Raw genomic sequence first — 17,928 nt, forward strand, 5'->3', positions numbered from 1 at the left:
GAGTGGGAGTGAGAAACCCGAGCCACCCTTTTATCCATCAATCAAGCGAGAAACGGTGAGCAGAAGAAAGTGCGTGCTTTGTGTAAACGCTGCCGCAACCCGGGAGCATGTAGTAAAGGTACTGGAGCGGCACATTCCACAGTTCGAACGATCCATCTCAAACACCCAGATCTGTCCTGTCCCAAAAACAGCACGGGGAAAGCCAGGGCCAGAGCCCTGGGGAACCGACGGGACGAAAGAGGAAGAGAAATGAGGCAAAGGAGTAAAAGAAGGAGAGGAAGGAACAAGCCTGGGGATGTAGATAAGAGCTTTTTTTGCGGGACTGTAAAATCGCTTGCTGTTTCAATAATAAGTTTTTCCCCCCTCACACGAGGAAGAATCAGATCAGCTTACCTCTCCGAAGGCGCCCCTGCCGATCACCTTGAGCATCTCGAAGTCGTCCCTGTGGAGACGCATATCTTTTACAGTGGTGGTGAACGGCTTGACTGCAAAGAGACAGAGAAAGAAAGACAGGATCTTCGTTAACTTGGAATCCAATCACAGCAATCGTTTTTTTTTTTTAAACAGCAAAAACGCCGTACATAACCACAATATCGTTCTTCATGCTTGGGATAGAAGGGAATTCCCATTGCTGTGAATGAGAAAGAGTGCTGTGGTGTATCATTCCCTACTGTGTGAGTAAAATAACTGTTGTTGTTGTTCAATGTCAAACCACATTTACTTCACCTGTGAGAGATGTATGCAGGGACTACCCCACCCAAAGGGTAAATAATAAACCAATTAGCATGCAAGATTATTATGTAATTGCCTGCTGCTGTTACTGTTGGTTCCTCGGCTTTATAAGTGGTTCTTATGTGTCTTTTTTTTTTTTTTTTAGCAGAATTTTCTTTTTACCAAAATTTAAAAACCAAATGATTGTGCACATCAGTGTGTAGGTTGTCCTATAGCAAAACACATCTTTGCTGTCTGAGCTTGATGTTTCTCATTGCTACGGTACACCTGAACATACAATTTGTATAAGCTTTTCGAACATTTAATTCTACATGTAGTGCAAATTTGCAGTTATAATAACCTCCACAATGGTCTAAAAATATTCTGCTCGTTTTTGGAGTGTGTTTGTGGAGATTTGTGCTCATTTAGTCACAGGTACTGATGTAGGGATTGGAGGCCTGGAGTGCAGTCAGTGTTCCAGTTCATCCCAAAGGTGTTCAGTAGGGTTGAGTTCAGAGCTCTACAGCAGGCCACTCAACCCATTTAAACCATATCTCCATGGAGCTGGCTTTGTTTACATTTATATCATTTAAGAGTTGAGAGCAACTTACAACTAAGCAGTTGAGGGTGAAGGGCCTTGTTCAAGGGCCCAACATGGTGAGCTGGGTTTAAAATTTGTGACCTTCTGATCCAAAGTGCCAGTGCCTTAACCACTGAGCTACCACCTCCCAGCAATGTTCACAGGGGCATCATCATGGTGGAACAGGTTTGGGTCTCCTAATTCAAGTAAAGGGGGAAAATCCTATCCAACTGTGTCTCCATCTTTGTGGTTACAATTTGGAAAGAGGAGCATTTGGCTGGAAATCTCAGGTGTCCTAATACTTTTGTTTATAAACAAAATACATAAACCGAATGGCTTACAGTGTCCAACTCACAGAAGAGTTTAACCTATATTTTATTTATTTAACTACTTACCCAATAAGTCAATATGTAATTCTTTTCATTTTTATTGTAAACTCTTCCTTAACCTCGAGAATAAGATCAGCATATTAAGATACATGATTAGATACTGCGATTTCATAAAAAGCTAAAAGAACTGATGAGAGCATTATTTAAAAACGATACTGTCTGAAGAACAAAGTAAGAGAGCGTTCCACCTCCACGAGCACTCCTCCCATCTTTTACAAGGCACAGCAGGGGCCTGGCAGACGTCCAAGCCGAGACTAAGCTGGCCTGAAGCGCTCGCCATATGAGGACATGTGCGGCGTCTCGTGTACAAAAGACGTTTATCACTCCTAAAGCCACTGGCTTTAAACATTGGCTGGCTTTGCCCCACAGCCTTGACCCTTTGTAAGGGGGGGAGGATGGGCTTTTAGTGCAGTGTGAAAAGAGCATCATCTGCTTTTCACGTGGAGCTCCAGCGGCGCAGCCGGGCACTCGGCACCGAGTTTTAAAGTCGGTAATCTATAAAGCTGTACAGACCCTTACAGATTCACAGCATCACTGCTACTACAACACACCACATTCCTGTTCAACTTTAGAAAACATGATTCATTTATCAACCATTTTCTTACAATGTCTTACAACATGAAAATACGCACCAACACAATAAGAATTTACAAGATGATGGTGCGAGGTCAGGTATTATAATTGGAATCATAACTCATGATGTCCAACAAATGAATATCCATGAGATCACGATGAGTTACAAATGACAAAGAAACGGAGGTGGTGGAGAACGCGTGTGAAACTGATAACCGACAGAAAATATGAACACAAATTTTACAGAAGTTGAGTCTCATGGAATGTAGAGATGACTGCAGCTGCTCCAGAACAACCCCATTCACACCAAAGCCAAAATGGCTTAACCATTCATGCGAAAGCAAACCAGAGGAAAAAAACAAAACAAAAGCCAATGCTGGACTAAAAAGCTACAGCTGCTTCATCCCATATATCCATGACTGTGTACATTTACGAGCTCAGGTATGGTTTGTTGTTCTTCTTCGTCATGTTCAAATCGTAAAGGGAACCCGAAGAGGTCTTGAGGCAACTTCATCAGAAAATCCAAGACAGAGGAGGCACTTATAATAATGTTATACCATCTTGTTTTATACAACACAGCTTGAAAAGAATATGAAATTACACAAGAACATCTAAACCCATGATGCAGGGATAAAAAAATAAATTAAAATTAATTGAAAAATAAATACATAAACATAGAACCTCACACTGTCATTCCATTAATGCCCATATATAGTGCAGAAAAAAATTTCACATGCAAGTCTAGTGTCCCTTCAGTCATGAATCATCTTCAATTCACACCATCATAGATACACTGCGAGCCTTGCTTTTGATTAAGATCGAGACGTATTACACTCGTCCAAAAGTTATTCGCAGTCTCTTGGTATTTTCTTAATGAAGGTTGAATGTCAAAGGAAAAGCAGTCAAAATATTTACTTAGCCAGTCGTGCTACGAAACAAGAGCTCACTTGAAAATGTTAACCATGCTGCCTCGGCCCACCGCAGTGACTGGACACCGGCCTGAGCCAAACGAGCCGAGCTCTGAATGAATGTAGCACTGAAAGTATGGAAGAGATCCAACTACACGCCTCTGTGAAATAAACGTTTCTGTGCGGAGTTGACATTTGCCTGCGCATAGAGACGGTCATTACAGCAGAGAGACGGTCATTACAGCAGAGAGAGAGAGAGAGAGAGACAAAGAAAAAGAGGGAGTGAAAAAGAGAAAAGGAGAGAGTGAGAGAAAACCACGGGAGGGAGAACCCACCTCATCCCAAAACACATATAACCAGGAGAAGATTAACAAGTCAGGGAATGAGAAGGCCTTCTTTGTGCACCGCAGGCCAGTGGGAGGAGGAAACAGTCCACAAACATGGACTAACAAGAGTCCACACTGTTTTTCCTTCACTAATGGTTCAAAATGTCGGATAAACAAGGCACTGGCCATGAGTAGAGCTTAAATTATATTTAATGGCTGGAAGGTTTTTGTGTTGATGTTTGTACCGGCTGTATAAAATATATAAAATAAAAATCAATGAACTCATAATGACCAAAAAACAGCAAAAACGTCCTCAGAGTTCACTTGGCCAATTTTGGGAGTTTGAAGACCTTATTAATGAAACACTTGTGCCAACATTTGTGCTTCCAACCTTCAGAGGGCATCGTGATCTTGATTAACTTTTTCCCAAACTGTTTTACATCCTACTGGTCAAGTTCGTGTGACACATAATGCACACAACTGCAGCTGGTGTATGGACTTATAATTTTGACTTCATAGTATGCAAAAGTCAGAGATCAGCATATATTACGCAACCGGCGTACCAACTGGAGCGCCATATAACCAGACGGTTGCTCAATAATGATATTTTCAATACCAAAAAATATTCTACCACATTAGCAGCTTGTAAAATCTTTGGAATAATGCAGCACAGGTCTTGAAAAGGCTAAGAGGACCAAAGCAGAATTATACATTACACAGCAGACCTGCAAATGTCTGCCAACAATACAACAGCCGATTTATCATCATTAATCTGTTTGTGTATAAAAAATTGCTTAAATTTTTTTCGGAGGAACACTGTCCTCTAGAACAACATTCTCAGCCCTGAATAATATCACTTTATAGCTGAATTTTAAGAAACATTGTACTATTATTATTATTTTTGTGGCTTTAGGTTAAAAGAAACTAGTAGAAGGAACACAAAACTCAATTGGGATCAATCTCCAACTCAAACTCAATCTCTAAAGCTCCAGAAGTTCTCCACAGGACCACGTCTTATATTTTGTGATGAAATTCACAGGTTTTTTGTTTGTTTGTTTGTTTGAAAGAGTGTGCCATAACATTTAACATTAAATGTGCAGAGAGCTGAAAATTTACAGCTCTGATTCTCTGAATTATATAGTTATACTGTTCAATAAAAAAATTACACACACACACACACACACACACACACACACACACACACACACACACACACACACACACACACACAAACAAGAGGAATATATGTGCCAGTCACAGAACATGTTGAAAGTGTGTTTGTTGAGCAAATTTGCAAAAATGTATTTAAAAATTACCAGTAAAAAAATGTTCATGATATGTTTGACACTATTGTCGTAGCATGAAAACTGGGTATTCCGTATTTTTCTCCTTGACAGTGGAAAGACACAGTCTGCCTAAGCAACCACAGCTACAAACCAAACCTGGGTTACTCTCAGTACATGAGTGAATGGAAGCTTAACCTTTGGACAAACATAAGAATAATATGACTAAAGGTCACCCAAATAACTTTACCATAAACATTAATTTTTCATTCTTGTTCATCATAATACACATCTTATGGACTCTCCCATGGCGTGCATTGAATATCTGCTAATTCTGCTCTAGACTGAGCCTATGCTATGGGAGTGGCCCGCAGCGCTCGAGTCCCAGCCCTGAGGCGTGGTAGTTAAGCTTAGAGAGACACCGCACCTGAGTAACATACTTCAGTGCCTGGCACGCCCATGTTAAGAATCACACCGTAAATGTTTTGTAGTTACAAGATAATCAGAACACTCCTTGTGGGTGAGGCTTGAACTAAAGGTAAACATTGCTGATGTCACCTTTCAGGAAAAATAAGAACCGAGGCCTGTCGACGTCACTGTTTGTTGATAAAACGGTGCTGGAACTGCAGCTAGATCGATTATGCAAGCTATTTCCTAGAATGACCTCATAAACTGAAAACCCGACTATAGCATATAAGAGAGTAAGTGCTGAAGTAATACAGATAAATGATTCGATAAAGCAGACCTGCACTATCAAGGGGCTTATTAAACATTAATAGGGATATTGGTGAGTGAAGGACAGGGAGTGGAGGCTGGTATAAGTGCTTAGGCTGGTAGTGGAAACAGGAGGGGGTGGCTTGGCTGGTAAAAGCATCAGGGCACTTCACAGGGTTAATCTATTATCCTGCCCCAGCTACCACACACACACACACACAGCCCCCACCAAACCAGCCATTTACAGGCAGCTCCCTGCTGACCTTGGCCCTACTGCCACCAAGGTACCAGGTTGCTTTAGCAGAACTAGACAGGAAGGACTAGGCATGGTTTTTGACAGAAAAAGCTGTGCCTCTGAAATGACAGGCTGGGTCATCTGTGATTTTCTGTGGGAGTCCCTTGGGGGAAACCGGATAACCTTCCTCATGGACCAGCTGAGGAATAAGTCAATCATCTGAAGGTGAGAGGGTCAGAGGAAGGCTTGTCTTTCAGGACCTGATCCCGTCACATAGAACACGAGACACATTCCCTCGAGCCTCGAAAATCTCTCACCACAAACGCCATTAAAAAGGCAGTAAATTCACATCCTCTTGCCAACCCGGGACCCAGGTTGACAATAAAAGAAAGAAAGGCACACGAGGAGCTTGTACTATTACAAATGCTGCCTACTGTATAGCCACACAGGCTGTTTTGGGCCCTTGAGCAAAGCCCCTACAGTTGCTCAGTTGTGTGAATGGAGATAAAATGTAGAAGGGTGTCTGCCAAAATGCCATGCTTTTAAATGCAAGTACTTCCTTGTGGAAAGAAGCAGGTGGTCAGATATAAAATTGGCAGGACAAACTAAGGCCAGGGCATATATGATGCTTGCACAGCTCTGTGTAATGCATTTAGTGTTTTTATTTATCCATCAGTAATTGTCTGACACTTCCCAAAGTCTGGATAGTTTGCCAGAAAACACAAGAATAAAATGGGAGCATGCAAGATTGGACAAACTTCATGCAAAAATGGCCAGTCATTCAAATGTGTCTGAGTAGAGTCGGAATGAGTTTGTGGGATTGGTAAAAGCATCTGTAAGTGCTAGGAGAAAGCCTGGGTCAGGAACAAGCATGCAGAAGACTAAAAACAATTCCATGCACATCTCTTATTGAAAAAGTAGGCAGGACTTCACATTCACACATTAAAGAGTAACCCTTAGAATTAACTGGTTTTAGTGTCCCTATTGGTAGACCGTGGTTTTGAATAGAACAGGCATGACCCAGACAGAAAGCCCCAAAACCCTCAGCTGTTCCCATATAACTTCAACCAACATCTAAAGTTAAACAGATATACAGTCAAGATATTACCATACTAACTATTTATAGCAAACAAATGTGCATGCAAACAATGGTGGTTTTCCCCAAACATAAGGTCCACTAACATCTGGTCACATACTACTGAGACACTATTACACTTTGAAGTAATGAATAACCTTTGCTCCATCGTTTGCTTTGCTATGACGTCATTGCTCTTTGGTCCTTCCGTGTAGCTGAAGGGCGATATAATGTTGTGGTGGGTAGCATTACTGCTTCACTGCTCGAGGGTCCCTCATTCGATCTCATTTTTTCAGACTGTTTGGAGTTTTGCATGTTCCCCAGGTTCTCCGGTTTCTTCCTACTGTCAGAAGGTGGATTAGCTTTTGGTTCTTCACGGTGAACAATGGCCTATTCCACATGGTCTCAATAAAGACCTCACATCATGGTGTGTGAGAAAAAAAAAATGAGGAAAACTAAACATGAAGAGGAAATTTTGGACTGATGTTTTGAACACCATAGAAAAAAAACCTGACAGGATATCTGATGAGGAACGGTATACAATCCTGTAGTACATTTCCAGAGATGTGTGGTGCTCATGGAGGCCTGACACTGTACCAAGAGACTTGTCTGCCCTTCCTTTATATTCAAGGTAAAAGGAAAGCTAGATTATGCCTTGAGTAGAGTGATGAAGTCACTTGAGATCAATGAATAATGCAATAAGTGCATAAATGCATATATAATCTGGAATCACAATTTACTGCATGCCAGAAGGTCAATGTGATGTCCATTAACATGTTATGGACTATTAATGCGCACATATTCAACCGTCTTTACCATATAAATATAATAGACAATTGTTTACAACACTTAGACCACTTGAACAATATTTTATGATCTAATCGCATGTTGACTGTTCCTGCCTGATCATGAGAGTGAAGCTTGGGTTTCAGGAATAGGGTTTCCAAAGCTGCGTCTCCGCTAATCCGTATAAAGTTTTTCAACCGTTTCTCAAAAGTTGCTCGTCCACACTGAAGCGCCTGAAACCTAAGCTGCGGTGACCTGCGTTGTTTCCATTTGCTGTTTATTTGCTTTCTGGCTTGACACGTCACAGCAATGGATATAAATCGTTTTCAAAAGCCTCGAATACATAACTTATTAAAAAAGATGAAAGAGATGACCAAAACTCAACCGGTGTTCATTCTAGTAAGCAACAAAGTGATGGGTGGCAATTAATTAATAAATTCAGCAACAACAAGCAATAATACTTGCATATGCAAGCTGCCAAATTGTTAATGATATGGTACAGTGATAATTTATATAATTGCCTTCCTACAATGCGTATGCTTCTCATTTCTTCTGTAAAACGTCACGTTTTCCCTGCAGTCAGTTCCCATTTTTCAGTTTACCAAAATGGAAGGAACGTTTTTTAGTCATGTACCTCATTACGCTCTTACTCCAATATCTCCTGGAGTATAATGGTACACATAGTGTGACTACCAACACAACTAGACATACTACAAACATTCGAACACCTCATCAAAACATGTCTTGCATCAGACCATTTACTAAATATTATACAGTCTGGCAAACCACCTCCATGATAACTCTATGGTATTACTTCTGCGGTACTTCGTTGGAAACCAGCTGCTGTAGTCCACCACACAGGAACAATAAGAACAATCACCAAAGGCATGAAAGGGTCAGTGACATTTCTTGATTGAGAACACAGCTTGGGTCAAGGTCATACTCTCTGCAACTTTCATTACTTAGTCATGCTTATATCCCTAATGGTTCTTTCAAATGACAGGGATTTATGGCAGAGGACGCATAATAGAACCACACCCATGTCTTTTTATGAACGAGCTCACAAAACGTCTCACTTGGGAAGCAGACAAACGAGGAGCTGATATTTCGAACATCATGTCAACACCATGAGATTGGGAAATTCTAATAGGGAGTGCAAAAATGTGCTAACAGCCAATCATCTTATAGTAAAGGGTCTAAAAGTTTAAAGATTAGATACAGCACCTAATCGAGCCTGTATGGACATGATGGGTGGAAATATGTGCGCTAGTAGGAACTTGAACAGGCTAAAATTTCCTTCCTGCAATCTCAATCCAAGGGCATTTTAGCAAAAAAACAAACAAACAAACAAAAAAAAAACACGCATGTATTGAAAAGCTGAATATTATATACAGTGTGTTTAACATCTCTATGTGATTTAAAATGTGTTGAGAGAAAGGGAATGAAAAAATGTCAAAAATCATAGCACCAAGGTGTGGATTCGTAGGTGGGACAGTTTCGGCCCATGAGCCAGGATTTAAGAGAAATATAAGCGTCCCGATCAGCTAATCCATGTCATGCCTGTGGCCTTGTGCCTAGAAGCAGAAAAACAGAGGAGGGGTGGGAAGGGGGAAGGGGAGGCCGCCTACACATGCCTTTGGATTGGGGGAGGATATTTTCAGGAATGAATGGAATTCTCTTTAGTTGTGCCGTTGCTCCAAGTCAGGTGACTTCAGGCGCTTAGGGGACAGCAACGTTTTAAAGTGAAGTGCGTCAACAAAAAAAAAAAAAAAAAAAAGAAAACGGAAAAAAAAAAAAAGGGTTCGACCCCTTTGCCAACATGGTTCTCATCTGTACATTTGCAGGGACATGTGCAGAAGAGCGTGTGCTATTTGTTTGCAAAGGCATTCCTGACAAGCCTGGTCCTGACTCCCTATTTCCTTCACTGTTAAGGACAATACAGATGCTTTATTAACCTAATGGCCAAATTTACCTTTTAGAGTCCCAAGCATCGCGTGCAAACAAGAAATTTCGATCCGTATTGCAAGAAGGTCACACCATCACTGTGTTGTTTTTTTTTTTTTTTAATGGAATATTCGGTTTTGTACATACAGTAGGCTTATCAACCAAAGTTTTGGGTACAGTGCATTATTCAACACTATACTCTCAGTATGTGAGAATATCCAGGTGTGGGGATCGGGTGGGGATCGGCTTTGTTAGGAATCTTTCCATGTAAATGTTTGTGTTGCATGTGTGGTTTTTTTTAATGCTAGTTTGTAAGATCTTAGTGTCAAGATTGCATTCATTCCTCATTACCTCCATTAGTCTCTTAACTAGAAAGCTGAAAGGCTGAAGGCTGAAACGATTCCTCAAGGAACTCGAGTAACTCGAATACAAAAAAGCATGCTTTGTTTAGTCCATTTAACTACACACGAAGCACCGTGTTTCTCCACGGACCATTATTATTGACGCACCACCCGCTAAAAACACGGGGCTGGAAACGTGCGTACACCACTTTCCACGCAATGTGTGTGCGCGCGATCTGCGCAGTCAATTCTCCTTCTCACCATATTGTGTGTATGCTCAGGGTTTACATACAGGTGTGCACTTTCCCCAGTCAAGTTAGTTATTTTTCCCGCTGCTACAGAATGAAAAACGGAGGAACTGAGAGAAAACAGCGAAGTGGCGAAATTTGGGGTCATATCAAATAAAAACAAGAGTAAATTTACACCAAACAGAGAGTTTACCTTTTTTTTTTTTTTTATAATTTAAAATTGATTTTTATATTTTTATTTATAATTTTCATTTTATATTTATTTGCATATCGATGCAATATGACAATGAAATGAAAAAGTTTTCACAGATATTCTTGTATTGAATTTCAGCAATAAACATGTTAAATGTTCTAAAAAGGAAACAAATGACTTGTTCGTTTTAAGAGACCCATCTCATTTTTCTCTTCTATATTTAGTGTTGATCTTTGATGAAGAAACGAATATTCCGATAATATGAAGGTACCTCTTATCCGATTACTCGATTAATGGATGGAATATTCGTTAGAATACTCGATTACTAATATACTTGATAGCTGCATCCCTACTCCAGATCCAGCATAAACATTTAATCTAATGAATTGAAATAAAGTATGCTAATGTAGATAATAGATGCTAATAGGGGATGAATCAGTCAGCCATTATCCAAGGTTTTTTCCCTTCATGGCCAGCTAGCGTTCATTTTTGTTTAATGTTAACAAGCTGGGTAAAATTATGTGAACATTAGTTTTTTTTTTTTTTCCTTCATCATGCATATGTGCACGTGAGATAGTTCTACCATTATCACAAGGTGAATGGTCAGCATAAATGTGCTGCTTGCTAAATAGAATAAGATGCAGTCTTACATTACAGCAAGCTCATTAGATTTTATGTATGCATTATGCCGTTACATAACATCCCATACATCCTCTTTAAAACTAGTTTCTAAATCTAGAACCTGAGCTGTAATTATAAGGTAAAGTTATATGCCATGATGTTTATTTTTCACATTGATTACCAGAACATTATTTTTACTACATTCCTCACACAAAAGTTTCACAAAACACTCTGGCCACACACCAAAAGCCATCTGGGCTGCAAGTCAGCATCCCACCTGAATTCAAAGTGCTCTCCTATGGATAATGCTGGAAACCATGTTCGATTAATCATATCACACCACATACACTGGCTAACACCTACTTCTTAAACACGGTTTACCCCCTCTCCACTCAATACTCTCCTTAATGTAGTCCAATTCCTTATTATGTATTATAAAGTCTCCTCGGCACTCAGAGCAAAAGCATTCTTTATGAAGCGTTAAGCCCTGCCAGGCACCGTTTAGATCTGCTGCTCTTCCTGCATCACTGGACCATTTAACACACATGAAGGAAAGTGCTGTCCACCTACGATTGGCTAGAGTCGCTGTGATTGACAGGAAACAGAGAATGCCATGCCTCCATAGCCAGTTTTGCTCTCTTGGAATCAAGGCCAATCTCCAGATTACACGACAAACTCTATTATGTTGCACATTTCGAGAGACCATTTTACTGTTAAAGATGACCATTTAATGGAGTTAAATCAGGCGGCTCATAAAAACGTACATTACTAATAATAAAAAATAAATACGCTGAATACGCATACAAGTACAAATCAGTAGATTCCGGACTAGAAATAACATTGAGGGCATGAACTGATCTTTTGGATGCTTTCGGGTTTTCAGCACAAATGCTTTTTTTTTTTTTTTTTATCATGGATACTTTTGTGTGTGTGTGTGTGTCCCAGTGACTTTCAATACAGCCTTAATATTTGATGATTCTTGACATTTTCTTCACAAATGAATTATAAGTTTTAGCCAATGTGTGTTTGCTTTTGCCAAAGTAAAATCATAACACATGTCAGACAGCAATAAACATTGCTTCATTTTCTGATGCTTTATAAAAATAAAATGATATATATAATCTATTCTGATCTCCAGACAACAAGGATACCCAGAATATTTTAGAAAGATGCATTCTGGTGCATTATAATCAACATCACATCAACCAGTCATTATCTATTAATAAATAAATAAATAAAAAACTAAGGGTGCATTAACTTTCAGTGCTGCATGGGGGGAAAAACCCTTGTGCAAATACGATCTGTAATGGAAAAGTAAACGGTTTGAGCAAGAGCCTTTTCCAGCCTTGTTTAGAAGCTAGGTATCTGACTCTCCATGATGGCCTGCACTGTAAAAACAGCCGTAGTGGACGCCATCGCAGACATTTCCAGTGTAATGAGTGACGCAGCCTGTGCAGTTCCTCCCAAACGGTGAATTATGGAAGTGTCCAGTGACTAAGGGGTGTCATGGTTTAAACATTTTCACAGTATCGTAACCGAAACTACAAAGATCGCAGGTTCACTAGTATCTGAACACATATAAAAATAGTGGGGAGTCAAAAAATCCTTTTAGGTCTTTTTGTTGATTCTTGCGTAGAAAGATATTTTAGAGAACTGCTTTTTAAATTAAGGAAAAAAAAAAAAATTTAAGCTGTTTTGATTTGTTCTGGTCACCAATATCATGTTCTCCTGTGCTTCGAATAGCCGCCACGACACTACCAGAAAAATCGTGTGGCAAAAGAGTTCTTTTGCAGAGTTCCAGTCAGACCCAAAACTAAAAGTAGGGCACTTGATCAGGTCATAAAAAAAATTGATGATCACTATCAATACAATGGCGATGTTACCATGCAGTCAAACTAGCATTGATACGATCGTGCTATCAATCAGCGAGTCATAAAAAAAAGCATCATTCGTAAGAAGGTTCGTCGTTGTGCTGAACTCTGGACGAATAGGAAAAGCGTTCATCTGGAAACAAGCCATACTAATGAAGTCAGCTGTTTGTGCGTCATCGCTTTCAGGCTAAATCTGTATGTTTTCAACCCCAAAACTCTCTCTAAAGCAAAACGCTTGTCTGAAACTAGTGCAATTATATTAAAACCCTCCATAGAGGTGTAAATCCAGGCTACATGACGCAGCATTAATTTCGATCGCTACACTGTGCACAAAAATGTAAAGTTCAAATTAGCCAAGAAAAGTAAAGGATTGTTTATTAGGCTGCTGTAAACGACGCGGCTGCGCGGCACATAATTGACGATCGTGCTGTGCTGGGCTGCAGTTTTCTGCAAACTCTTACAAGGGTTCGAGTTACACAGCGGAACATTCTGAGCAGCAATGGCTTTTTTACAACTCCACTTTACCCCACGAGATTCACATTAATGAGAGCGTGATTAGACCTACATTAAGCACCAGTCACTCGAAAAAAGGTTTCTACAAAGCCCCTAGAATAGCACATTGAGCTGACGATGAACTATAATCTAAAAGCAGATATAAATGCCAGAGATCAAAGTCTTACAAGATAACATTTTACACACATGTCCACCAACCACGTACCTAAAAACACAGAGTTTGAAAAACTTTTTGCAGTCAGGGATCCCCATTAGTTACTATTTACATATGTACAACCTGAACCTTCTGAACCTTCCACTGTATATTCATTATTACATGTTTTTGAGATATTGAGCCCTGGATTTCACCCATTCAAATTCGAGTGAAGGGTCAAAAAAACGCTCAGAACTATGAGTAGAAACTGTATAACTCACTGAGATGTAATTTACACCAGTGGGTTTATTTTCCACAAGCACAGACCCCCAGTTTTCCTTTTACGAACCCCAATTTGGGAATCATTGCAATACACAAGCATGAAAATACAACAGAGTGAAGATTAGCACTGGCAAAATCTACCGTTTCTATTTTTAGTTCTGCAAATTTAGAAAAGCTGCGTCTTTCTGCAGCAATATAAAGATATCACTATGATGTCATCTTTTCAATTCCTTTACCAATGCATCTTCACCATCATTGCACTGGATGGCTTGGAAAACTTCCGCACTTTTCCTCCTGGTTATTTCTAATCCCTACTTCTGCATTCTGTTCTACGTCTACGTTCATGTCTGGTTAGTTTCAGAGTGCGTTTAACACATACCACGTATTCCTTATCGGAAAAATAACAGGGTGGGTTTCAGCCACAAGGCGAACGTGGTTACTAAAAATCTAAAAGCTCAAGAGTGACAAAATGAGCAGGTATTTCGTTTCCTTCATTCACTTTAAACTCATCTTTAAATCTGGTGTAATGGAAAGAGAAGGATCCTGGGGTAAAGCATCGTCTGGTTACAGGCTTAGCAGCAGCACAACATGGCTTTGATGTTTGAGACTGGCACAGATTAACAGTGCTGATCCCATGGGGAAATGCCAGGCTGAGAGCTGCAGCACTGTTTCCTATGCCTCCTCCCTGCTCTCTCTCTCTCTGGGTCAGAAAGAAAGAGGCATAACCTGCTCAGCAACATGCCTTCAGCGAATAGAAGCTCAATACTGTTTACCTGTAAGCACCAGAGGTAGGTTTAAACGTTCAGCTGGTACACTGTGTGCCAAACCGTGAAAGATGCTCAATGAATACAGTGGGTGTCTACGTGTAATTATCCATTATTGCGAACAAACTGGTCGATCATTTTTCCGAAGGGTTTGACTCTGCTTAGCTATTACTAGTTGGCTTAAATGCGCAATCATCTACAGGCGGCACTCGAACGTTTATAACTTTTTCTGTTCGTCTTAATTCCTCAGATGGATGTCAGTAAAGGACTGATGTTACAGGTTTATCTCCAATTTAACTAATGCAACCAGGTTAGACTTTACATATTAAATAGATGTTCTTAGGAGTTTCAAAAAACCTAAACGATGAGAGGAACTTCCCTAAAATCAGGCCCCACACACTGCACCCCAAGCCTGTTCTTGAATTGCCCCCTGAACATTTCACTGTTTGCTCTAACACGCCCACTTCATCCCAGACAGGGTTGTTAATGAGCTGATTAGATCACTCAGCGAGCACTGAAAAGCCTAATGTGCAAGACAGTGAGTATTGCATGACCAGGTTTGAGATCTGGCCAGGAAGTAAACCAGCCAGCCAGCACCAGCACCCAAACAGACTTCCTGCCTCCTGGAACCTGAGTCACACTCCAGGCCGTGACAGGGGTGCAAACGGTTCCTCAAGGACACCAGAGATCTTTCCTAGCACAAGACACACTTGCGTAATCTCGTTACTGACACTGCAGAGAATCCTCTCATTGTCCCGCCTGCCCCATTCAAACGTGTAGCAGCCCGTAGGTCCAGTGGACTCTGACAAAGTGTTTAAAAAACACCACAGACTTCAAAACAAGTCGCCGTAACAATAGCCGACAAAATAAATAAAGCGAGTACCCGTCCCTCGCTTTATTTATTTTGTCGGCTATTGTTACGGCGACTTGTTTTGAAGATTCAGAGACACAATCTGTGCACGCGGGCCTTCAATCGGCGTTGGTTTACGAGAAAGAATTTCGATCGGGACCTGGAAGTGGTCATCCATCGAGCGACGTCGAGTCAGCAACGTCTCAAATTCTCCCGGCGTTAAGTCACCGGATTAAAAGGAATGCAAGTAGGAAAAGGGCAAGGACATTAGTAATGTAATAGTGAACAGCGGTGAAGTATAGGAGAGGGATTTTATACTGGAACAGGGAAGATCAGAAGCATCATGACAGCAGTGTGGGTGATGTACTGAGGTTTGCTTGGTGAATAAGGTAAACGATAAAATCTCACATATCACATATCTCAGTGACGTTAGGAAGCTCGGGTCAGCCACGATACAGCGCCCTCGGAGAACAGAAGGTTAAGGACCATGCTCAAGAGGCGAAGAGTGGTGGGGGCTTGAACCATTGACCTTCTGATCAGTAACCCAGAACCCTAACCACTGAGCTACCACTTCCACAGCAAGGGCATTAACCCTATCTACTCCAGGGAGGTTTTAACATTAGTGACCTGGTGCAACATAAACCTGCATCAGTGAAAAATTAACCAGGAGTTGCAAAGAGTGTCATGATGGAAGGAACTGATTGTCAGCAGGGAATCAGGATTGCACTGTCAAACACACACCACTTACCCCATTCTAAAAACTCGGTCACGTGTTTCTCCCGTTTCAAGGGCGAGCTGCTGCACTCGTTGTACAGACATACGAGAATATCCAGGAGGGTCTCGACACTCAGGGAGCTCGTGTTCTTCTGATGGCCATCCAGCAGCAACTGCTCCAACTTCTTCAGGCGCACCTTCGCCGACATTTTAGGATCAGCGGCCTGACCACTCTTTTCCTAACACAGGACAAGAAAAACCCCAAATACTAATACTAATGATGATTCTGCCAATATTAAAACCGCCCTCCCGGAAACGGATTGCAGGCGACCAGGGCGTTAGGAACCTGGAAAAAAAATTGGGGGGCCAAGGTGGAGCTCTGAAGTCACAGACTCCAACTTGCTAGCTAGCCATTCAGCTAGCTAGCCTACAAAACAAGCCTAACATTCTGCTCAGCTCGGTGTGAACTCGGCTGGACTCGGTCCGGTGCGCGGAGACTTCCCGAGGCAGAGCCTTCTTCACGCCGCAGGCCCTGCAGCTTCCATGGGAGCCTCGACTTTTTTGTGTGTCCTGGCTGGAGCGCTAATCCCGACACTTTTCACTGGGAGGGGGGGAATCAGGGATAGGGAGGCTTTTCTGTGTCCCGTCGAATATCAGCTTGGCCGGACGTCCATATTCTCTCCTATAAATATCCCGAAAATGACTTTCTCTAATTAAAAAAAATATAATAATAATAAAACTCCACGTTTTTACAGAGCGGTTGGTTGTTTTTTCATTTATTTAGCCAGCGTTAGCCGGCGAGCTTGTCCGAGGAGCCGAATATGGCTGCACATCCGCGTCCAGCCCCGTCGCTCTCTCTCTCCCTGTAAAGAATCCAGAGCCGGGACATCAGAGCTCCACCCCCTCCTCCCCTCCCAAACCGGAAACGCCAGGCAGATGTGACGTCATTGCCTGAGTGACACATACTGGGAGCCAGCTAGCACTGACCTCATCATCTCCATTTACAGTATCATCCACTTCCGTCAGCTACTCACAAAACATATATCCCCATGCAGGATCCTAATGTATTGCTCATTTGCTTCCTAAGAAATAGGCCAGAGCATTTTCTAAAACTTTCACAAATGTATGATTTATTTCAAGAGTAATACATGAATTGTTATTATTATAGTGTATTATAAGTATGTATAGTATTTAATTTTTGGGATTTTACTCACTCCAGTGTTAATAATATTTCTCAATCTCCAGTGTTTGTAATGTGTTAATGATTTATAATTACACTCTTGGCATCATCCAAATGAGGATGGGTTCCTCTTTCGGTTCCTCTCAAGGTTTCTTACTCATACTATCTAAGGGAGTTTTTCCTCTAGACAGTCACCCTGGTACGGATGTCCTTAGAGGCCATGCGTTATAATATTTTTTTCTTTTTTGTTTTCTTATGATTACGCCTTAATTATCTTGTGATAAAAATCTCGACATAAAAATTTCTCGTGATCTTGACATAACATTGTCTCCACGTGATCACGACTTTGTTTTTCTGTGCATTGGCATAAGAGCATGTTCATGTGGCAGCATCATGGATAAGAACCATAACTATTTGTGGTAGAGGGCGCATGGATAAAATGAAGTCGTGATCACGACAAAACAAGAAAGAAAGAAATTTCAGTGCATAGCCTCTTAGAACACCCTAAGCTGCTTTGAAGCGCTATAGAAATAATTAATACAGTAAGAATTAAATTGAACTAATAATACACTATATAATAAGAATAAGAATATTAAAGTGTATTGATATTATATATAACCTAAGTATTTATTACATATATTCATTGTTATCATTATATTTGGTAGACACCCTCATCCAGAGCAAGTTACAATTA

The 17,928-nt window shown here is 40.9% G+C and overlaps 1 protein-coding gene across 3 annotated transcripts in view; it reads right to left on the reverse strand.

Moving 5' to 3' along the window:
- cdc42bpb (CDC42 binding protein kinase beta (DMPK-like)) overlaps positions 1-17,115 on the reverse strand; it is a 56,729-nt gene extending 39,614 nt beyond the window's left edge. The window contains exons 1-2 of one of the 3 annotated variants that reach the window (XM_046836055.1): positions 16,089-17,115; positions 394-485 (exon numbers count right to left, since the gene is read on the reverse strand). In XM_046836055.1, coding sequence (XP_046692011.1) covers positions 394-485; positions 16,089-16,263 — 267 coding nt within the window. In that variant the 5' untranslated portion in view covers positions 16,264-17,115. The remainder of the gene's footprint in view (positions 1-393; positions 486-16,088) is intronic. The other 2 variants (XM_046836052.1, XM_046836054.1) reach the window with 2 other exon arrangements.
- Positions 17,116-17,928: the final 813 nt, after the last annotated feature.

This window comes from Silurus meridionalis, chromosome 23 (assembly GCF_014805685.1).
Source record: "Silurus meridionalis isolate SWU-2019-XX chromosome 23, ASM1480568v1, whole genome shotgun sequence".
Classification (NCBI taxonomy): Eukaryota; Metazoa; Chordata; class Actinopteri; order Siluriformes; family Siluridae; genus Silurus; species Silurus meridionalis.